This window comes from Hirundo rustica, chromosome 9 (assembly GCF_015227805.2).
Source record: "Hirundo rustica isolate bHirRus1 chromosome 9, bHirRus1.pri.v3, whole genome shotgun sequence".
Lineage (NCBI taxonomy): Eukaryota > Metazoa > Chordata > Aves > Passeriformes > Hirundinidae > Hirundo > Hirundo rustica.
The window spans coordinates 2,384,394-2,407,236 of record NC_053458.1 but is presented as its reverse complement, the minus strand read 5'-3'; the positions used below and the strand labels follow the sequence as shown (position 1 = coordinate 2,407,236).

The 22,843-nt window shown below is 46.6% G+C and overlaps 2 protein-coding genes across 18 annotated transcripts in view; one reads left to right on the top strand and one right to left on the bottom strand.

Moving 5' to 3' along the window:
* DOCK7 (dedicator of cytokinesis 7) overlaps positions 1–22,843 on the bottom strand; it is a 95,603-nt gene that overhangs the window by 47,898 nt on the left and 24,862 nt on the right. For all 17 annotated transcript variants that reach the window (XM_040072655.1, XM_040072656.2, XM_040072657.2 and 14 more), the window contains exons 5-14: positions 21,944–22,073; positions 21,623–21,835; positions 21,159–21,244; positions 19,193–19,259; positions 17,722–17,871; positions 16,934–17,014; positions 15,763–15,928; positions 14,998–15,140; positions 13,410–13,503; positions 11,385–11,547 (exon numbers count right to left, since the gene is read on the bottom strand). In XM_040072655.1, coding sequence (XP_039928589.1) covers positions 11,385–11,547; positions 13,410–13,503; positions 14,998–15,140; positions 15,763–15,928; positions 16,934–17,014; positions 17,722–17,871; positions 19,193–19,259; positions 21,159–21,244; positions 21,623–21,835; positions 21,944–22,073 — 1,293 coding nt within the window. The remainder of the gene's footprint in view (positions 1–11,384; positions 11,548–13,409; positions 13,504–14,997; positions 15,141–15,762; positions 15,929–16,933; positions 17,015–17,721; positions 17,872–19,192; positions 19,260–21,158; positions 21,245–21,622; positions 21,836–21,943; positions 22,074–22,843) is intronic.
* ANGPTL3 (angiopoietin like 3) lies at positions 542–9,175 on the top strand. Its single transcript, XM_040072673.1, has 7 exons — positions 542–1,054; positions 2,136–2,246; positions 3,050–3,167; positions 3,858–3,971; positions 5,171–5,266; positions 6,803–7,075; positions 8,994–9,175. The coding sequence occupies exons 1-7, from the start codon at positions 557–559 to the stop codon at positions 9,173–9,175; spliced, it is 1,392 nt and encodes a 463-aa protein (XP_039928607.1). The 5' UTR covers positions 542–556.

The window sequence follows — 22,843 nt, the reverse complement described above, 5'->3', positions numbered from 1 at the left end:
CAGCACAATGAGTTACGTCAGAAAACGGCCCGAGATGAAAATCAAGCTGTGTGAATCATCTGGGAATATTCTGCCCTTCCACAGCTCATCAAGGAGCTTCACAACCTGAACATCCAGCGCTCTTAAACATGGTAAAATCCTTTCACGCTCCTGAGGCAATAAAGGGAGCCAAACAACACAAACAAGGAGCAATTTAAGCCCTTACCATGATTATGACCCGAAATTAACCTATTAAAAAGAGTTGTGCGAAAAAACACCGTGACATCAATAACATTTTACACCCGAAGGCCTGGCAGATGGAAAAGTTCAGAACCAGTTTAATCAGCAACGTTGCCCATCTCTCAGTTTTATCTTCCCAGGTATTCAACCTACATTCAGGAGGGGTTACACTCGTTCAAACACACCGAGTTTAATGATCAACCCGCTGCTCTGCCTCTCCTAAAACCAAGAGGGGTATAAATAGATCAAGTTCTGCGAGGCAGAACAGCCACGGAGCACAAGCTCTCACTGGGAAAAGTCTCTGCATCCTGAGCAAAGAGAACCAAGAGCAGGAAACATGAAGATCATTCCAGTTTTACTACTCCTGGCCCCGCTGGCTCTCCAGGCTGGAGCTGACAAGGATTTCTACTCCGTCGGCTCCGCCGGATCTCCCGAAACGAAATCGAGATTTGCGATGCTGGACGACGTCCGGATCCTGGCCAACGGCCTCCTCCAGCTGGGGCACGGCCTCAAAGACTTCGTGCACAAGACCAAGGGGCAGATGAACGACATCTTTCAGAAGCTCTACATTTTTGACAGGTCCTTTTACGAGCTCTCCCTGCAAACCAGCGAAATCAAGGAGGAAGAAGAACAGCTCCGGCAAACCACGGCCAGGCTGCAAATCAACAACGAGGAGATCAAGAACCTCTCGCAGGAGATGAACCTGAAGATTGAAGACCTCATCCAAAACAAAATCCAGCTGCAGGAGCAAGTGTGGGGACTGGAGGACAAGGTCACCAAACTGGCCATTATCCAGCCTTCGGTGCAAGAGACAGAAGAAATTTCTTCACTCAAAGTAAGTGACTTGTGAAAGGCCCTGACACGCTGAGCCAAAATACACTGCGATGCCATCACCAGTAATTATGCAATAGAAGCTTCCCCTTGCTCCTCACTAGTCTGCATTTTGAGAAAGAAATCACTGTAATAACCTTAAAAACCAAAAAAACAATCACTGTCTTACCCTGACACAGCGTTAATTTTGCTGTAAAATTCCCCAGGGAAATCAGTGAAAAACCGTGAAATTACAAAGCTCTGCGTTATTTTCAGTACTTATTTGCAAATCTATTTTAAGAAATTTTGTCATCGCAACGATAAAAAAAGTTTTGCAATCGGGAAAATGACGAGATTCCCAAGGCCATGGTTTGTACATCACCTGCTCACCCCAAATCGATGCAGTGGGAACTGCCTGCTCAGTGCAGAAACAGGCAACTTAAACCCTCAGAGAGGGCTATTTGCAGCACCTCTAGGACCTCCAGAAATAAAGAATCTTACAAGGGTTAATAAAATTAACATGCTGATCATGCTGGGTAGTTAGGTGGGTATAAGGTTTTCTATAGAAAGGGAAATATTAACTGTATTTTGCAGAAGTATAAAAAGGCCAAGCAATTTGCATGGGAAAATACTGGATGTTCGTGTCAAAGCAAAGAGATGAATCCCGATCTCTCAAATCCCAAGCTGATAGCCTAAATGCTGGGAATTTTCCCCTTTTTTGATCATTGCCATATATCTAGTTTGAATCCAGGGCTGATTCCACAGAATCGTTCTGGATGTGAAAATGGAAGGAAAAGAACAACTATTAAAAGAGTCTACACAGTTGCCAGTAGTTTGTCTCAAAAAAAAGGGGTGTTCGCTCCAGAAGCAAAGAAATTTTTCAATTTAGAAGCAAATCAGGCAAAACTTTGGAGCTGGACTTTGATGATCCTGGTGGGTCCCTTCCAGCTAGGGATATTCTAGGATTTTCTGGAAAAGGAAGGGCAATGTTCAATGCTTTGTGCCTCTCCAAACTGGCCCCAGGACAAGAGTGACAGAGGCAGCAGCACTGTTGGAGGTCTTCTGCTGCTCCTCACCCTCCTCCATCCCTCCCTCCCTGTCCTCAGGCTTTTGTGGAGCAGCAGGACAACGACATCAAGCAGCTCCTGAAAACCGTGGAGGACCAGCACGTGCAGCTGGACAGGCAGCACAACCAGATCATGGAGCTGGAGGACAAGGTACAGGAACCACCTCTGCTTCTCCTCCCACCTCTCCTGACACTGAGGGAGTTGAGGGTCCAAGCCCTGGGGTCAGGCACCCCTTGTTCAGTTTGGGGTGGAGAGGAAGGTGGGGGCCACTTTGAGGTACCAGTTTTGGGGAGAGGCTGCAGTGCTGCCAGGCAGGAGCTATGGCCAACAACAGCTTTGAGATCCGCCTCAAAGATCAACAACCTTGTCTCTCTCAGCAATCCAGGCTGCTGCATTTTCTGACTGATAATAAGAGGAAAAAAAAAAACAAACCTGAAATTATCTATCACATTATTGTTCTTCCATTGGTCTGAAGTCTCATTGCTTTCTACCTCTTTCTTAACTTCTGAAATCCACTCCCAGACTGGAAGCCCAACATGTATCACTGTAACACAGTGCAACATGTGTGCTCAGATTTAATTTATTCTGAGAGTAAAATGCATTTCAGCCTAAGGAACTGCGGGCTCTGTCCTCCTTAGCTGTTGCTATTATTTATCTAAGTGATGTCACCTGAGGAAATAAGGTAAATCTGTTTGCCCATTAAGGTGCACCACATGAGAAGGGGTTATTTCCTCCCCTGGTGAATCCTACCCTCTCAGAGCAGTGGCACAGTTGGCATTCCAACACCAAAATTCCACCAGCGTGGAGCTGAAGTTATTTTTATGCGGCAAATTGGGTATTCTACAGGATTACACTCGCTAGAAAAATTATTCTCTGCACGAAATTGCCTTGATCCATGAATCTCCTCATTCCAGAGCCTTGGGAAATTAACAGTGCAATTCTGGCTCTTGCAGCTAAACCACATCGAGCTCCAGGAGCTGCTGGAGAATTCCTTCCCGGGGGAGCAGCAGGAACCAGAGACCATCCCCTCTGCTGTGCACAAGCCCATGGCTGGGACATACAGAGCTGATGGTGAGACCCGGCTCAGACGTGGCTGCAGCACACGCTGCATTCCCAGTGCCCTCTGGGACACACTTGGGTTGGTTCTTAGGAGTCAAAGACTAAAAGGAGAACATTTTTATGTTATACACTGGGCTGTGGGAAGGAACTAGATTTCCTACTTTGGAAAAAAATGTCATTATCTCTTTAGCCCCACTCCAGCTGTGCTTGTCCCTGTGGTGACACACAGGAACAATGTCCCAAAATGCAGGAACAGGATCCATTCCCCTCTTATAAACACGCTGTGACCATGCTTTTACCCATGTCTATCCTGTGGAGCCTGGACAGAGAACTCATTATTTCACACTGGCTAATTCTAAGATTTAGAAGTCCTTTCTTTGAAGTTGAAAGGCGTTGATGAAGTGTAGCAGTGGGCATGGTACTTACTAGGAACTTTACAAGGGGCAGGAAAGCCCATTTGCCAGAGTCTTGTCTTAGGCCTTAGAAACTTTCCAAAATCCTCCTGCCTCACTAAAAAACCACAGGCAGTCCAACCCATGCAACCCTTGGCAGCTGCACCATTATACCCAAAGCAGCCCGCCCATCCCACGACATTTATTGCAAAATAAAATCACCAATATGATGGTTCCCATGTTTTTTTCTTTAGCTCTCAGCTCAGCACACCCCAAGCAGGATTTTTGACAGGCTGTTTTGCTTTTCCAGGTGCTGCTGCTGACTGCACTGCTCTCTACCACACTGGGGTGCAGGACAGTGGAGTCTACACTATTCAGCCCAATGGCTCAGAGCCTTTCAACGTCTACTGTGAAACGAAATTCGGTAAGAGCTGTGCCAGCAACAGTCTAATTTTCACAGAAATATCGTCCTCTAAGCCAAACAACTTTGCCTCCTCCCAAAGTACACGAGAACTCATGATTTATGTATCTTCTTGACTTCTCTCAGTGGCCTGTCTGCTCTGAACTCAGGTTTGCCATATCCTGAAATCTCCTTATTGCTGGTCTCGTTCTTTATTTCCCTCTTGCTTATACTGAGGAAAGGACATTCAATCGTGTGACATAAATTAAGGATATCCAAATCCCAAGCCCCTTTAGCTGCAGGTAATGAAAATGGTCATTATAAAAGCCCTTACAGGGCAACCACAAATGCATTTCCCAAAGAAAAGCAAACAGCAAAACAATTTGCTTTTACAAAAGTCAAATTTTGTTCATTGACAGGCTCTGCTTTAGACTGAGTTGTGCCAAACTAACTCAGAGAAGTGAGACCTGGGACAGGATTGCTGTGCCACGTTTGGGACAACACAACTGTCTTGTCACCTACCCAAGCTCCACCTTCCTAAGGAGCCCAAGTTTGTTCCTTTTGCCACCAAGATCACCCAGGGCTTGGCCAGTTCCCTCACTCTTCGCTTTCTCTGCATCCCAGAGGTGCTCTGTGCCTGTCCCACACTCCCCTCTGTCCCCAGCGCAGCAGGGAACACGCGGGGCCACCTCACGTGTTTGGAGCGCAAACAGAACTCCCAGGGCTGCCCTCTGCAAAAAGCTCCTTTGCTTACATTTGGTGGAGCTGCTGAAGTGAGGGTGTCATGACCTGGGCTCAGGAGAAAACCCCCCTGGAGCTGCAGTGTGGACACAGCCCCAGCAGCTCACCCCTGCCCTGGAGCTGTGCCAGCAGCCAGGCACTATCAGCACCGAGTGTGACCCCCTGAGTCAACGTCTGGGGCTTTTCATCTCTCTTCTTTATCAATTTCCCTGTCCCACAGCTCTCATAAACAAGTGAAACCCAGTTAAGGCAGCCCAAGAGAACAACTCTGTGAGTGGCAGAACAACTCTGAGTGGAGTCACCCCGAGAGTGGCCGACGATGCTCCAACGGCCCTGGGGTCTCTCCAGCTGGCCTCATTTGAGTTCCCTTCATTAAGACTTTAATTAACTCATTCTACTTCAAAATGGGAGCACCCCAGAGCACACTCAGGGACAGGTAATGAGGTCAAGGCCAAGCTGTGACTTATTTTCCCTTTCCCCAGGCACATCCTGGACTGTAATCCAGAAGAGAGTGGATGGATCGCTGGATTTCAACCAAACTTGGGACGCCTACACAAACGGCTTTGGTGACCTCAATGGTAAATGTCCCTTCTTCTTGTGTCTCTTGGTATCAATTGATTTGAGAATCTTATGGAAAGGAAAGCAGACTAAACCTGCAATTAACAGCTGACTGATTTGTTGGAAATACCAGAAAGTGCTCACGTGTAACTCGTGAAATTCTCAAAGACATCCCTTCAAACAGGTGTTTAGAAACTGAACCAAGGCCAGAATGCTTTAAACACTATTTTATCGAGATTTCACTACTTACAAAAGCACCTCCCAAAGCCTTTCAAATATACACAGAGGCAAAAGCTCATGAAGCTGCTGTCACTGCTTTCTCTGAACCTTTCTGCCATCCTGTTACCCGTAAAACCACATCAGATTTTCCAGCCCCAGGAGAGCCCAAGGCTCTGTGTGTGCTCCCCTGAGCAAACACCTCAGGCTTCTCCAGAGTGGCCAATCCCCTCCATGGCTGGACAGGGTGAGGAGACACCCACGGTCCTCTGTTAATCATCAACTCCTAAGGATTTGTAGCACCAAGTGCTGCCCAACAGCTTCCTCATCCAGAATATGTTCCTTGTTCTTCCTCATACGAGACGAGTGACCTCTTGTTTAGGAAATATTCTGACTTTCTAAGCATAGCACAGATCTAAACGTCACCAAGGTGAGCAGCAATATTGACTTATTTCCTCATCTTTTATAATAAAGAGCTGCTGGATCTCTCAACCTTTCCCTCAGTTTTGGGACAGGAGCTCACAGCTGAGGCAGACTTTGACTTGTAAAGTTTAGCTGAACCTGCTGAGTGCTTCAGTGGCTCCTTGGTTGGTCTCCCAACTCCCAAATACTGCACCAAGATGCAGCCAAATGTTTTCAGAGTTGGGTTTTGCAGAGAATCTCACTGCTCTCAGCTGTGTCTTAGTGCTCTGCTGCATCTTCTGAGGTGATAAAATAAACCAGGTTACAGCTCCTAACCTGGAAATTAGTATTTTCTTCAACCATCCTGACTTCTATGGCTTTAAATGCCAGCTGTGTGCATGGCACCCACTTTCTACATGCGCCAATTACCTGCGCTGATAATAAGTCACTAAATGAATATAATATATGAAACCAATTAAAACTAATGATCAGAAATTCCAGCAAAAGAAAAATCCCCTTTGTACATGAGGGTGTTGAAACCCCAGTTTGGTTCTGCAGCTCTTTCCTCCCAAAATGCAACAATTGCAATTAGGTTTTATGTATGTCACTCGCTTCATTTGTCACACGCTTCCAATTACACACCTTTTAAATGTCTCCAGCTCCCTCTCAGAGTTCCACACGAGGTGGGAAACTTAAAGGGGGAAGCTCCAGTTCATTTAGAACTCCTGCTTTTATTGATCATCAGTGTGCAATTAAGCAGAGGTAAACAAAAAGAATGTAGCAGCAGACCTCTGCAAAGATCAACGGTCCCCAAGACTCAAATCACTGATTTAATTAAAGCAATTAATAAAGCCTTTTAAATACTGTATTTTCGCACACGCTACCTGCAGGTTTATCCCTAAAATCAAACTCAGCATCTCTTCCCTCCAACTTTGCAGAGGAATTCTGGCTGGGCCTGAAGAAGATCTACTCCATCACCAAGCAGGGGAATTACCTCCTGCGGATCGAGCTGCAGGACTGGCGGGGCAACAGGAGGCACATCGAGTACAGCTTCAGCCTGGGGGGCCCCAGCACCAACTTCACCCTGCAGCTGTCCAGGATGTCCGGGAGCATTCCCAACGCGCTCCCGGAGCACGCGGAGCTGCGCTTCTCCACCGCAGACCGGGCCGGGGACACGGCCGGAGACTCCAGCTGCCCCGGGAACCACCTAGGTACGGTCCCCAAGTGAGCATGGAGCTCTCTGCCCCATGATCACCTCAGCAGGGAATGGCTTGGGTTGAGAACCACCTAGGTACGGTCCCCAAGTGAGCATGGAGTGCTCTGCCCCACGATCACCCCAGCAGGGGATGGGCTGGGTGGAGAATCATCTAGGAATGGTCCCAAAGTGAGCATGGAGTGCTCTGCCCCATGATCCCCCCAGCGGGAATGGGCTGGGTGGAGAATCATCTAGGAACAGTCCCAAAGTGAGCATGGACTGCTCTGCCCCATCATCACCTCAGCAGGGAATGGCTTGGGTTGAGAACCACCTAGGTACGGTCCCCAAGTGAGCATGGAGTGCTCTGCTCCATGATCCCCCCAGCAGGGAATGGGCTGGGTGGAGAATCATCTAGGAACAGTCCCAAAATGAGCATGGAGTGCTCTGCCCCATGATCACCTCAGCAGGGAATGGGCTGGGTGGAGAATCATCCAGATATGGTCCCAAAGTGAGCATGGAGTGCTCTGCCCCATGATCCCCCCAGCAGGGAATGGGCTGGGTGGAGAATCATCTAGATATGGTCCCAAAGTGAGCATGGAGTGCTCTGCTCCATCATCACCCCAGCAGGGAATGGGCTGGGTGGAGAATCATCTAGGAACGGTCCCAAAGTGAGCATGGAGTGCTCTGCTCCATGATCACCTCATCATGGAATGGCCTGGGTTGGAATAGAGCTTAAAGCTCATCCTGTTTCAACCCTGTCCTGTCCAGCCTGGCTTTGGACACTTCCAGGGTTGGGATTCCAGAGTATCTCCAGACAACCTCTACCAGCCCCTTACCACCCTCACGGAGAAGAATTTCTTCCCAATATCCCATCTAATCCTGCCCTCCTGTGTGAATGACCAGCACCAGAAACAGGCTGAAATAACCCTGAGGATGAGATTCCAAACTCTAAAGCCAAGGGCTGTCCCTCCTCTGATGCCTGATCTGGTGTGGCAGCCCCAGGTTGGATTGTTTGATCCCTTTTTGCAAAGATCCCAGAGACAAACTGACTTCTAACTCCATTTAGGCTACAACCCAAAAGTTAATAACAAGTGAGTTTCCATTCAAAGGCAGATTTTAGCTGCTTGTCAAATATACACAATATAACCACTCTCTAAAGAGCCATGGATGCAAGGCATCCATTTCTCCTTGGAGATAATTTGGTTAAGGGGTTCTTAATTCTCTGATTTTCTAAAGCTTTTGTTTCCCAGTTTATAGCAGAAAGCAAACAACTGAAAAAGCAATTAAATTATTAAACCCCAGGGTACAAATCTGTCCTCCAGCCACCTGCTTCACGCAACAAACGCTTTGTACATCATCCTAGGCATCCTTGAAAACTGTGGATGCCCAAAAGAATTCCAAGAGGATCCTCTCTCAAGAGGGGCTGGGGAAGGGTCTGGAGCAGCTGAGGGAGCTGGAGAGGGGCTCAGGGGGAACCTTGTGGCTCTGCACAACTCCTGACAGGAGGGGACAGCCACGGGGGTCGGGCTCTGCTCCCAGGGAACAGCGACAGGAGGAGAGGGAATGGCCTCAAGTTACAGCAGAGGAGAATTACACTGATTAGAGGGAAAATTTCTCCATGGAAAGGGTTGTCCAGCCCTGGCAGAGCTGCCCAGGGCAGTGGTGGAGTCCCCATCCCTGGAGGGATTTAAAATCCCTGTGGATGTGGCACTTGGGGACGCGGGGCAGTGGCGGCCTTGGCAGCGCTGGGGAATGGTTGCTCTCAGTGACTTTAGAGGACTTCTGAACTCAAACAGCCCAATGATTCAGGAATCCTGGGTAAAAGCCAATTTAGCTGGAATTTGGGGTCTAAAGCAGATTTCTGTTGCAAAGAGGAGCTGTTCACTCTGCCACAGAGCGCAGACAGTGTCTGACATTCCCACCTTGCTCCTCAGGAGGCTGGTGGCACAGCGAGTGTGAGGAAACCAACCTGAACGGGAAATACGTCACGCCACGGTCCAGGGGAAGGCTGGACAGAGGAAAAGGCTTGTACTGGAAGCCTAAGAAAGGAAGATACTACCTGCTCAAGTCAACCAAGATAATGATCCACCCAACAGACTTAAAAAGCTTTGACTGAGCGCTCGACCTGCTGCATTTTAACTCGGAACAAACACACTGGACTTTAGCACACCAAAGGACTTGATGCTATGTTTGCCAACAGATGCTACGTCCCAATCCATGCCCTGCATGGAACTGCTCCAAAACATAAACCTGAGGCATCTGAGACGGTGTTACAAAATGTTTGGTGAGTATTGTCATTCCCTCAAGCCCCGATGTGAATGTGCTGCAACTTTTTGTGAAGCTTTTCCCTCCCCAGGATGAAATTCTAATGCTTAGGAGCCAACCTGTCACATATTGGATAATACTGTTTGGGGGAATGGGTTTTCAGGCTGTGCATTCCTCCCTGGGTTGTGTAGCAGGGAACACAGAAAGTGTTTCCTGGGAACAAAGGGCTGGCAAAACCCTACAGAAAACATTTAGGGGGAAAAAAGAAAAGAAATTTTGCTTCTTGAAGTAACTAATCGAACGTTTGGTTCGTGTTTTTGTTGTGGAATGTTTTAGGAGCGAATGAAAGACGAGTAATTCCTCCTTTTAGGGCTCTGGGTATTTCCAGACAATTTTTTAGGAGTGTAGCTGAGGCTAATCCATCCTGACTGGAGCACTGTGCACACACAGGGCGGCAGAGCAGTCCCACACTCTGCAGAGGAACTGCACATCTGGGCAGAGCAGTCCTGCTCCTCTGCATCCCCTGCCCTGCAGAGGAACTGCACATCTGGGCAGAGCAGTCCTGCTCCTCTGCATCCCACACCCTGCAGAGGAACTGCACATCTGGGCAGAGCAGTCCTGCTCCTCTGCATCCCCCGCTCTGCAGAGGAGCTGCACATCTGGGGCTCTGCTCCCTCAGAGTGAGGAGCCAAACTCCAAACCCGCTGAAAGGAGGAAGAGATCTGCTCTCCTCAGCTGAAATGAATCAGAGCCAAGCCTTTGTGACCTTTCAGTCCAACCAACCAAGGAATTAAACAGACAACCAAGTGAGCACACAACAAAACCCCTTTCACTTTGGGAACAGCTGCTCCAGTGGGGTCAGGGGTGCCAACCCACGAACCCAGTAGGCACAAGCCATGGGACAGGGCTGGTCCAGCTCCTGGGGACACTCACGTGTTGAACTTCAGCTGCAGAACCCTGAGTGACAGCCCTGGAGGTGCTGACTCACAGAACCCCCAATCCTGCACTTCCCCTGAGTCATATTGACTTGTTTATCTTCCCCAACCCTTGTACAGTGTGGGTTTTTTATCTCAGCACCCGCAATCGCACAGGAAACGGTTTTGGTGGTAATTTGTCAGAGTGAAACCCCGTGAACAGAATGTGTTAATTACAGAGAAGCTGCAAACAAAAAAAAAAAATCCTTTTACTTTTCACGGGTTTGTAACAGAGGTGAAATCATGCAGTGTTGCTTATTTGTACTGGTTTACTGTAATGTTAAATTACCTGTCCAATAAATAAACAGACAAATAAATAAGAGGCTGAGACTTTTCAAAGTACAGAATACGGAACTTGACTAAACCCTCCTTGTAAGCTTTGATTTATAAAAACCTGGTTTGTATCTAAATTTAAATAAATTTGCTAAATTGGTGAAATTACTCAGCTGATGAAGACAATTCCATTCAGCCATGTAATATCTTCAAAGATACTGTGAAAAAGCCTTAAATTAATAATGGTACACAATGAAAAGAAATCTGCTCCCAGCCTGGGTTTTGTTATAGGAAGGTTACTGTTTCCCAAGGTATTTAGAAAAATTCCTATTTTTCAGGGCTTCAGGAGATTTTTTTTGCCAAGTATTGTAAACAAAGAAATTGCTTGGAAACCAAAATGGAATTACGAGCAAAGGGATTATGCATTTTCTCTATTTCTATCCCCCCCCTTAAAGAAAACAAAAAGTCACTGAAAGTGACATAAACTAATAAAACCAGCAGGAGAACGGTGACTTTAGCAAAGGAAAGAGCGCAGAGAAAACGGAAAAGCTTTTAACCAAATTCCACCCCGAGTTCTGGGAAATGGAGAAACCTCTCCCGTGTTCTCATTCACAGCCAAGTTTGGTGCAAAGCTGTTTGTGCCTCCCCAGCTGAGCCTCTCCTGCTGTGTCAGCCTGAACCCTTCCCGTGCCTCTGGCACTGCACCTCTGCCCTTAAACCAAATTTTGCAACGGATCCCGCTTGATAAGGGAGGAATTTCTACACTTGCCAGTCTCAGGCCCTGGAAAGTGAAATGGATTTCCAAACTCTGACCTGTATGTGGTGTTTGGGACGTAGACATCCCTGGCAGGGAACTCCAGGATTTCTCTTGTAGGTCTGACTCTGCTGTCTGGGTAAAGCTTGACCTGCAGCAGCTCTGGGGTTAGGCAGTAGTGGGGGTTCTCTGGAGCTGGAGATATGTCTATCTTCAACTGAGCTGCAAGAAGAAAGGGATTTGATTAATTTATAAAGAGAAATTAATTTGTCTTTGAAAGCATAACTGTGCTTTGTTTCTTCAGGTTAATAGCCCATATATTCATTGACATCCTATATATGGATTTAATAAATCAACAAAAGATAAATTACCGAAGTGGATTTGTTAACAAGTATCAGTGGATCCAACTGATCTCTAAGGCAACTGAGGGACCAGATAATAAGAACCAACAGAAAATATGCATCTTACCAAGGCATAGATGCTTTTTTCCTAGGAAAACTGGGGAAATGCAGCCCAGATAATGCTCCTGTGAGGCCCAGCTATTGTTACAAACAAAACTCCATCAGAGGAAAGGCTGAAAACCCCTGATACTGGTCAGGCTACAAAACAAGAGGTGAACTGATCACAACATCCAAGTGTGCTTGAGGCCATGGCACACCAGATTCAGATTCATTTGCAGCAAGATAATCTTGTGAAGTTTTCCTAAAACCTAACTTGACTGCACAGCCAGCTGAGAGCTGGGGAGATGATCCAAGGAAGAGAGACAGGATTGCTGTCCCGGGAGAGTTTTAAGAGCAGGTTAAGGAAATACTGTCAGGAATAGCACAGGTCAGGGACCAGCCTCACTGAGGTGTGCCAGGGTTTCTATTCCCCTTTCTCAAACAGAGGTGAAACCTGCTCCTATTAACCAGGAGTGGGAGCCAGGAGAGAGATCGCCTTTGGGACAGAGATGGGAAACAGAGGTTCCTGGGTTTGGGACAGAGATGGGAAACAGAGGTTCCTGGCTTTGGGACAGAGATGGGAAACAGAGGTTCCTGGGTTTGGGACAGAGATGGAACAGAGGTTCCTGGGTTTGGGACGGAGATGAGGAACAGAGGTTCCTGGGTTTGGGACAGAGATGGAACAGAGGTTCCTGGGTTTGGGACGGAGATGAGGAACAGAGGTTCCTGGGTTTGGGACAGATGAGGAACAGAGGTTCCTGGGTTTGGGACAGATGAGGAACAGAGGTTCCTGGGTTTGGGACAGATGAGGAACAGAGGTTCCTGGGTTTGGGACAGAGATGAGGAACAGAGGTTCCTGGGTTTGGGACAGATGAGGAACAGAGGTTCCTGGGTTTGGGACAGAGATGGGAAACAGAGGTTCCTGGGTTTGGGACAGAGATGGGAAACAGAGGTTCCTGGGTTTGGGACAGAGATGGGAAACAGAGGTTCCTGGGTTTGGGACAGAGATGGGAAACAGAGGTTCCTGGGTTTGGGACAGAGATGGAACAGTGGCTCCTGGGTTTGGGACAGAGATGGGAAACAGAGGTTCCTGGCTTTGGGACAGAGATGAGGAACAGAGGTTCCTGGCTTTGGGACAGAGATGGAACAGAGGTTCCTGGCTTTGGGACAGAGATGAGGAACAGAGGTTCCTGGCTTTGGGACAGAGATGAAGAACAGAGGTTCCTGGCTTTGGGACAGAGATGGAACAGTGGTTCCTGGGTTTGGGACAGATGAGAAACAGAGGTTCTTAGGTTTGGGACAGATGGGAAACAGAGGTTCCAGGGTTTGGGACAGAGATGGAACAGAGGTTCCAGGGTTTGGGACAGAGATGGAACAGTGGTTCCTGGGTTTGGGACAGATGAGAAACAGAGGTTCCAGGGTTTGGGACAGAGATGAGGAACAGTGGTTCCTGGGTTTGCGGCTTTGGGGTTTGCATTTTCTCCTCACAGACATCACCCTCGGTGTGCCAGTGACAAACCTGCCCCAGAACACCTTCAGTGCTCCTGCTGTCCAGGGATTGCTCTCGAGGATCTCTTTGGGGTGCCTGGGTGAGGAATTCACCCAAGAGCTGAACCTCTGAGCCCAGAAGGGCTGGCTGGATACCTGTGATGGGTCTGAGCCTGCGCAGCACCGACGAGGGACGTCTCATGTCAGCCAGGAACTTGTACAGGTCCTCATCGCTCAGGCGATCCCCCTCCTGCTCAGGGTGCAAGATTTGGTTACCCAAAAAACCCCTCCAGGGCTGCCAGGGAGGGAACAAAACCCTCCCAATCCCACAGGCTCTCCCCTCTGACACCAAACTGGCCCTTCCCAGAACAAGGTGTTAACATTAATGATAATTACACTTCATTTCTCCATCCTTTCCCCTTCCTTCATCCCTTATTAATCATCCTGACAGCTGCAGGAACTTTTAATTGAGAGCCTTTTCTCTCCCCATCAATATTATCTTTTTCCAAACTGGAAATGGCTGCTAAAAGGTTTCCCAAAAATACCCATTTTTTAGCAAGTGGAGTAGTTTGAAAAAGTATCTGTCATTCAGGAGGTGATCTTCATTCCCTCTCCTCTGCCTTTCCGTTGGGATGAGCCCAGAACAATCTTATTTTTCAGGAAAAGTAGGAAGTGCAAGGAGCCTGTTGTCAGTCTTCCCTGTGCCCATTCTAATAGCTCAGAGATTTGCTAATTTTGGAAATATTACAGAAAATGGGACTCTGCCAGCCAAAAGCAGAAGATACTTGATTTTAAAAGGGAAGAAATCACAACAATAAAAAAAAAAAGGCAAATGGAAGTAGGAAAGCACTGGATAGTGTTCAACTAATAGTTAACAGGAGAAAAGGAAGACAATAAACAATCTGAAATTTAAAATCTTAAATTGATGTCTGGCAGTTTTTAAAGGACAAATTAAATAAAATCAGCTGCTTCAAAGTAAAAATAACCTCTACAAAGTAAATAAACACATGCTTTTGTAAATCATTACTAACTCAGTGACCAGTTTCTCCTTAACTACATGTGACATTAAGCAAATCTTAGAAAATTTTCAGCTCATTACTTTTTGCTACGCTTGACTAAAAAATTTCTTGCTTTAATCATGTTTTCCACTCCCCAGGAAAACCCCAAGCTCTGGCTAAGAGGAGCTGCCACTCAGCAAAGCAGCATCACAAGCAGAATGCTTTGTTTTCCTCAGGGATCTCTGGATGTGTCCAGGGAACTGATGCCAACCTTAAATCACTCTGAGGAATTGGATCCATTACTAGCAGAATTAATGTATTATATAACGTTTTGTAATATATAACTGTAGCAGAGTAGGTTTGGATTGGATATTAGGGAGAAATTGTTCCCTGGGAGGGTGGGGAGGGCCTGGCACAGGAATTCCCAGAGGAGCTGTGGCTGCCCCTGGATCCCTGGCAGTGCCCGAGGCCAGGCTGGAGCACCCAGGGACAGTGGGAGGTGTCCCTGCCATGGCAGGGCTGGCACTGGATGGGCTTTGAGCTCCCCTCCAAGCCCAAGCAGTCTGTGATTCCATGAAAACTGACACCTCACACACCAAACCCACCTCAAGGACTGCTGCTCAAGGATTCCCCGCGATTGGGGAACAGAAATCAAACGCGGCACGAATCAAGCCCTCGGCGACCTCACACCATCCAACCCTCCTGGCCAAGAAACAACCCCTGAGTGGGGCATTTTGCTGCCATACCTGCTTGAAGAAGTTGGTCACCGTCAGGGTGGCCGGCCTGAAGCTGCTCAGGTTGCAAGCCTCGTCCCCGCTCGTGGTCCTCTCCAAGGAGCGCCTCCCGACGATGCTGGAATTCCGCCGCTCCGACCACGAGCCCTTCCGCTCTGCAAAACGCGGCGGGGACGAGGGAAGGAGTTAGAAAACAAAGCAGAAAAACTACACTCTCCAAGAGCCTACTTTTGTTCCAAGCAGGGTTGTTGTCACAGGAGGAGAGAGAACGATGCCGTGAGGTGACAGAAGAGGCGGTTCTGCTCCGGAGCCATCGGGAGGCTACGGAGCACAGCTGACTCCCGCTCCCCTCCCAGCCACCTCACCCCAGCGCTCTCCTGCTGTTATAAAAGCCTTTCTCATGCTGAGATTTATGTATTTCCCTTGCTCTGAAAGATGATGAAGTTGGCAGTTTTGGGGGATGCTGAAGAGCAGTTTCGGATGAGCTATGCGGCTCACAAAGATTAATCCGCTCCTTTGGAAAATGTCCATCCGACTGTAATGCTCCCTCAGTCTCACAAGCCTGGTTTTAAATAATATAACAGATGGTTTGCTTGTAAAATCCTTGAAAGATAAATCCATTTGCTACCATAGACTTTTCTGGTTTAGCTCAACCATGACCCCAGACCATCAGGGCAGGGGGAGGAAAGCGATAAAAGGAGCAACAGCGGCTACGGGCCACGAACCAAAACCTCTGGATCTGCCCACATTCCCTCCTGCAGATGCCAAGTCCTGTACCTCCTGTGCCAACTTCAACTTCTGTGGAATCCCTTTCCAAGCTGCCAGCGCTGCTCACAATGTTCATGAGGTGAATGGCTGTCCAGGCAAAAGGCATCCGGTACTTCCCCAGTCTTTGGCAAAACTGCTCTGCCTGGCCTTTCAGCTTCTCCAACTTTTCCTTGTTCTGCCAAGAAAATATTCAACCCAAGAGGTTAAAAGGAGAGGGCAAGGAGCAGAGGTTCATTTAGCAAAATCAGTGAGGAATGATGGTGTCTTTCTTAACTCCCAGTGATTGCGTGTTTCGGTAGCACCTTCCAGAGGAGGATCACCCAAGTGTTGGGAAAATGCAACTTCTGCTGCTCAAAAGAGGCCACCAGAGGACAGTCAGAGCAGTTCTTTTATGTTCTTAACCCTCCTGAACAGCCTGTCAAACCCCAGTGAGCTCATCTGCCCGCTGCTCCTTCCAGAAAATCTGAATTTTCCTAACGTGATTCTATGCAGCAGGTGCTCAGATCATCCGGAGCGGAGTGGGAAACTCACAACATTCCTCGAATAAGTAGTGTCATACTCATTTTGTCAAGGAAAAAAGGGAATAAAAGAGGATTTTTCCATAGCTCTGCATATTAAAGAGCAGTTTTTAGAGCTTTGGGGAGGAAATATTTTATTAAGAGGTTGATTAAAACTAACAAATCATCCAAGCTTTTGAGAAAGCCAAATGGAGAGGCTGGGATCACAAGAAGGGCTGGAACCTCTGCTCCGCCCTCATTATTCCCTTTGATCCACACCTGGCTCAACCCCACTGCACACAAAATTAGGAACATTTCTGAGGGTCTTTTAGAATCAGGCAGAAGTGCAAAAGCAGTGGAAAAGTTGAATTTTCTCCTGCGAATTCCCATCCAAGGCTGCCTTCCCTCGACCCAGCTGATGCTTTGGGACAGGGCATCACAGATGGCTGACCTTGATGGGAACCACAAATCTCCCCTGACAGCCACAAAAACTGCTGACCTTTAACTACTCCACCCCAATAAGGCATCAAGACTCCAAGGTCTTTGGCTCTTTTCTTGGCCTTCAGAATGGCATCAAATTCTTAATTAAAAATGGATCCTTTTAAAGACAGGAACAGTGTCAATGGTCCGAGGTAAAAGAAAATACGTTTAATTTTTTACCAAAACACCAAAAAAATTCTTACCTTTGCTGCATCAGACTCTTTAAAAATCATATAAGGCTCTGCACACTCCCCAATATCTCCCTGCTGTAAAACTTTTTCCAGCTGAGAAGGGAAAATGAACCATTATAAGGACATGTAGCCAGCAAGGATTAATAAATTGAACAAGCACAAAGCAGCAAAAAATTCCTTCAAAAGAGCTGAAGCCTGGTGAGTCAGTGTGTAAGAAGAATTTCCTGCAGAACTTTCACACTGCCTGTGAACTGAAAATGTGTCTTGAACTCCCCTTTTGACCACAGGATGATTTTTATCCAGAGTCCAGCCAAAAATCTCGACTCAAGCACCCACCTGAACGAGCAACAATCGTGCACTCATTGAATCAAAGGAGAGAACAGAGAATAACTTTTATTTTTGTGCACTTTATCCCAGGAGTGACCAATGTTGCACTTGATTTCAGTTATGGATCTCACTCTCTTGGCAATTCCAGCCCTTAAACCCATCTGGAAATCTGCCTGAGGGGCGTGTGTCCTTTTTGAAATGAGATTCAGATCAACAGATATTTTTAAATCCCTGGCTTATCTGTCATTTTAAGGAGTCAGAACATTGTTTTATATGAAAACCAAGGCCAAGCCCCAAAAAACTGATTTATATCATCAGGCAAACCTTTGTGCTCCTTCCAGTTTCAAAGGAACTTAAGTGAGGATACCTGAAATAAAGCAGCACTGTTTACACTTTAGAGAACAGAATTCTTATTTTATTTCACATAAAAACCAAGAGACCACAATAATTTCAATTTCCCTGGCATTTCTTACCTTTATTACTAGAAAGACATCTTGGGATGGGTAGGTGATAGAAAAGATGGCAGATCTGGCCAGGGTGGAAATAGCAGCAGGGGGCACATGAGGCCGAAGCATTCCCTTCATTTGCTCCGAGTTTAAATCAAAGTAGAAATTCTCTGAAATCTAAGGAACAAATTGGGGAGTTTCAAGCATTAGTTATATATATATATATATTTTTTTTTTTGATAGATTCTTCATGAATAATTTAAAATTGTTTTAAAATACATGTTAAAAACTCCTAGTTTTAAACCATAACTAAACTAAAGGGGGAAAAAAAACTAAACTAAAAGGAAAAAAAACCCCACTTTTTGATTAAGAAATCAAGGCAGGACAGAGAGGGAAGAAATGGAGGAAACACCACAAAGTATCCATAAAATTTCCTCCAGCTCCTCTAAAGCGTGCAGCCCCATCACAGGGGTAGGAATTACCATTGTTACCTGAATTGAAAATACCAAAATATCAAAGTGGGGGGGAAAAAAAAGGGGAGGAGGGGGAAAGAAAAAAAAGGGGAAACAACATCCCCTGACAGACAGACACTGAGCTTTCTACCCTGAAACGCCAAATCCTTGACTGCAAAGCTTCAGAGCCAAAAAAGATGTGAGCAAGATACCAACACCAGAGGTCACTAAAGAACTTACTGCATTAGAGCCAAAAAAAAAAAAAAAAAAAGGAGTAATGAGATGATAAAATTGGCTTATGAAATGTGATTTAAATATTAAACAAAGTTCACATAATATTCTACATACTCTCATCTACATAACTTAAATCTCAATGCATTAAATTCAAGCCTTAAAGAGATAAATGTCAAAATGCATATTTTTAACATTTTTCTCTCCACTACTGCTAATACCTTGAATAGGGAAAACCAAGAGACGCTTTAAATATTAAACACAGGACATAAATAGGCGAATAAATGTATTTTGCATTTCCTGTAACTTAGATCTTGAAAAGACTCCCCAGTTTCGTTTTGATTTTTAGCGATTTTAGCACGTGTGACTTTCTTGTGCCTTACTGAAGCGTTGCTTGGACCCGTGCCATGCTGAATCACCAAAAAGAGATTAAGAAAGTCATAAAAACCTAATCTAAATAAAAGGTTTCAGTTACCTAAGTTCTCTCTGGGGAAGAGATTTTTGAAAGACAAAACTGGAATATATATCTATATATATGTATATGTATGTATGTGTGTGTGTGTGTGTGTATATATATATATGTATATATATGTATTTTCTGATTTCGGGCACTCACATATTATCTAATATTTTTAAGTTTTACCTCAACTGCTTCACCAAGAAGAACACACAAGATGGTTCATCAAATGCCTTCAATCATTCTGCCAACCTCTACGTCCCTGTCCTCTTAAAGCTCTGCCACCAGAATGAATTCCTCCACTTTTTTGTTTTTCAATTTCAGCAGAAATGTCACACTCAAGTAATTAAAAACCTACCTTCTTCTTTTCCTTAACATCATACAAAGCCAAGCTTGCAAAAATGGGCTCAATTTCTATTTCAAACCTGGAAAGAAGGAAACACACAATCAGTTGATTTGCATTTTTTGTCAGAAGGAAAAACCAACCCTGCCCCTAAATCCTCCCTGGCTGATGGGGACTGAGATGTCAGGAATGGCTGAGCCAGCCCAAGGGCTGCTCCTGCTCCAAAGGGATCTTGTTTCCCAATTTCCATCCCACTCCTGTCCTGGTCCCTCCCACCAGGACCGTGTCAGAGCTCCCTGGACTTTCTAAAAGCCACTGGAACTCAGTGAAAGCCAAGCAAAGCAGCCCAAAAGCTTCTTCAAAGGGAGAGGAAGTGTTAATTGGGATAACTGGAGCACTCAGCTCCCCTGATACCCTGGAGAAGCCAATTCCCTCTGCTCCTCTCACCAGGACCCCTGCCTCTGGACACTCAGGGACACCTATTTTGGCGATTTTCAACAGTTAACTGCTGAAAGTACCAAAAACTCCCCCAGAAAGGCGCTCAGCTTTTCACAGTGAACTGTTACCCAGTGTTTATGCAAATTCCAACACTCCCAACGAGAACACTGACCCACCAAACAGAGCTGAACTTATTGTGAGAACACCTGGGGAGCTAAAGGGATTTAAAACATTCAAAACCTGGCCCTGCACCACAGGGAGCAGGGGCTGAAACGCCATTCTTGTCTGCACAGCCTCCCCACAAAATTCACTCCCCACCCACACCCAGCCCTTGCAGAGAGCTCCCAGCTTCAGCCTGCACTCCTCCTTCCAACAGGGACACCACCACCAAACAGGTGCTTTCTCCAGTTTTGCAACAAAGCTGAGATTAACCTGGAAGTGACCCTGCTCAGGTCATCTGAGCCTTCTCCCTGGGGAAACGTCTCCTTGCTTTTTGTGCCACTGAGATGGCACAATCTTGGATTACACCCCCCAGCACAGGCTCAGAGATCCCCAGGTACACAGGCAAACAGGTAGCTGGGCAGTTTGGCTACAAATATGCAGTCAGCAAGAGATGCTTAAAGAGCAGAAAACATTAATTTCCAGCATCTAACTTATTTATGCTAAAGACACCCTCCTTTGGAGGGAAAGCTGCACTGCTACTGCGTATTATGTTGTTCCAGTTCATAAAAGGCTGCAAAATCAGTTCATCTCTACGGCTATATTAGGTCCTGGAGTACTCTACGAGCAGGAGAAATGTCCCACACATATATCTCAGTTATGAGCAGCAACTGGAGCTCTCTAATAAGAAGGGTTGACCTAACTGAGGACACAGAAGATGAATACAGCAGTGTGGAAAATCAGTTTTGTACTTTATTTCTCCAAGGGAATAACAGTAAAATTTTACCTTGTGTTATTAGAGAAGAGTTATAGGCAATGAACCAGCTGCAGGTAACCCTATATTCAGGAGCTCCACTTCATTAAACTTGTTTAACAGGTTCTATTCCTCCAGTTAATGCTTACTAAGTATATAAAGTCTTCACTCTTAAAGGGACACAGTCAAGGTTGTTGAGCCTAAACTTTGGCAAATCTTTGGTTGTCTTTACGCTTCTAAAGCCCCAGCATTTTTAACCTTTAAATTCAATCTCAAATTTCCTCGTTAGCGAGGTGAACACCAGTGAGTGGCCAAGTTCAGAGCCCTGGAGGAGCGTGGTGAAGCCTCACGTCACACGCCAGTGACATGAACAGGTAGAGCTGGAAAGCAACAGGGAGAGAAGCCAAGGGAGGAGGAGATTTCCTGGCTCATCACTGCAGGAAGTCTCGAAGATACGACTGTGCAACTCAACCTTTATAAAATTAACCTCGAAGCTTATGACCAAACCATGCAAAGACCCTTCCAGGGCAATAAGCAAAGCAGTGGAGATATTCCAGATGCACGTGGCTAGAGCAGCAGATTTCAGCTCTGAATTTCTGCAGTGCAGCTGTCCGCTGGAGTGGTACTTACTTCAGGGACAAACACTTCACCAGGAGTCTTTGGCCAAAGTGTTCTTTGGGTACTTCAGGGACACTGAGTCTCTCTATGGGCTCCTCCTGGAATCAGAGACACAACCCCTGTACAAACCACCAGCAGAAATCAGGAGGCAAACACATCTATCACTTCTTTCTTCTAACACACAGCACCAATTTAATCCGAGGCTTCCCAGCACGGAGCATTCAGCAGCAGCTATAAATATGCTAAATTAGATCCCTTTAATGTTTCTACCTTACTGGGGATTGCATAACCAGAAGGGAAACACAATCTTCAGAAAGTAATATCCATGGGCGAGACACTGCGCTGAAAAACACAAAACAGCCGCAGTTCTCATGCCTTGGTGACCTTAAATCCTTTAAATCCGTGGCAGACTGGCAGCTTTCACGTTCCCTAAACCCTTCACTTCTTCAGCCTCACCCACACGCACGTAAAAATACCTCATCGGGCGCCGGGTGCAGCGCAAAAAGCTCCTTATGCCTACTGGACTTCCTCTGGTCCTCGTTGTGGTGGTCAATCTCCTCGTTTGGGGTCCTGTCCAGCAGGTTGGGGAGAAGGGCATCGGGCAGGGAGTTCTTCAGGTCGAAGATGCTGCAGGCCCAGCTGCCCCGGGGAGTGTCGTCGATGGACATCGAGCGTCGCTTCAGGTCATCCTGAGAGCCAACAAAATTCAAAGCAGCTCGTAACGGGGAAAGGACTGCACTTTTTAAAGCAGGGCTATAAATTCGGTTTTATGCAGCGAGGTTTTAAAGGCACGTTACTTGTTCGTCCTGGTAGCTGTTGCCATCCGGAGCTTCGTCAGACTCGAAGACCTGTTTGGGGAGCCCTTTTTGCCTCTCCTTCTGTTTGTCCAAGGTGTTGGGATTGAAGCCGGTTCCCAGCTTGTGGTATCTGCAAAGAGAGGATTTCAAACACGTTCTCAACAGCTCTTTTGACCCCGACCCCAGAAGCAGCACCCCGGAACAAAGCCGGCATTATCAGCGCGGGTGCTCCCGAGGCAGGAGCTGCTCTCTGCAAACACAATTTCCAGGCAGCTCCACTGGAGCTGGGGCATCAGCCAGCAGCCACTATTCCACCACTACAATGTGACTCTGTTCATCTATAAAGCCACTCTGGGTGATGTCAAAAGGAGGATTATCAAGGGCCAATTAAAGCCATTAAAAAATGACCCATTGTGATGCCAAGCTAAAAACAGGCCGGGAACACCAGGGCTCGAAGGCCAGTGGCTCTGCTGGAGCAGGAACTGACTTGGAGCAGATAAAATGATTAACTGGAAAACCAAAACAGCAACTCAGGACAATCCTGAGCACCCCTAGACAACAGTTTTCCAACCCTGACTGAAACAAGTGACTTCACATAACATCTTTGTGAGGGAAGTGGGTCCCTCAGAGCTTTCCAGAGTGTGAGGGCTCCTACAAGTGAACAGTTTGCTTGCTGTGCTGACAGGAGCAGATCTCTTTGACTAACAAATTTTTTGGGTGTCAAGTGGCACCACGTCTGTATTTAGACGCACACACACGGGTAGAGCCAGGGTCTCCCTGCAATGCTCACTCCCAAGTCAGTTCCTGGGATCACATCTAGAATGAATTGTTCTTACCATGCCCAGGTACTAAAGTTACCACAGAGGGATGCTCCAGACATGGGGAAAGCCATGGGTATGT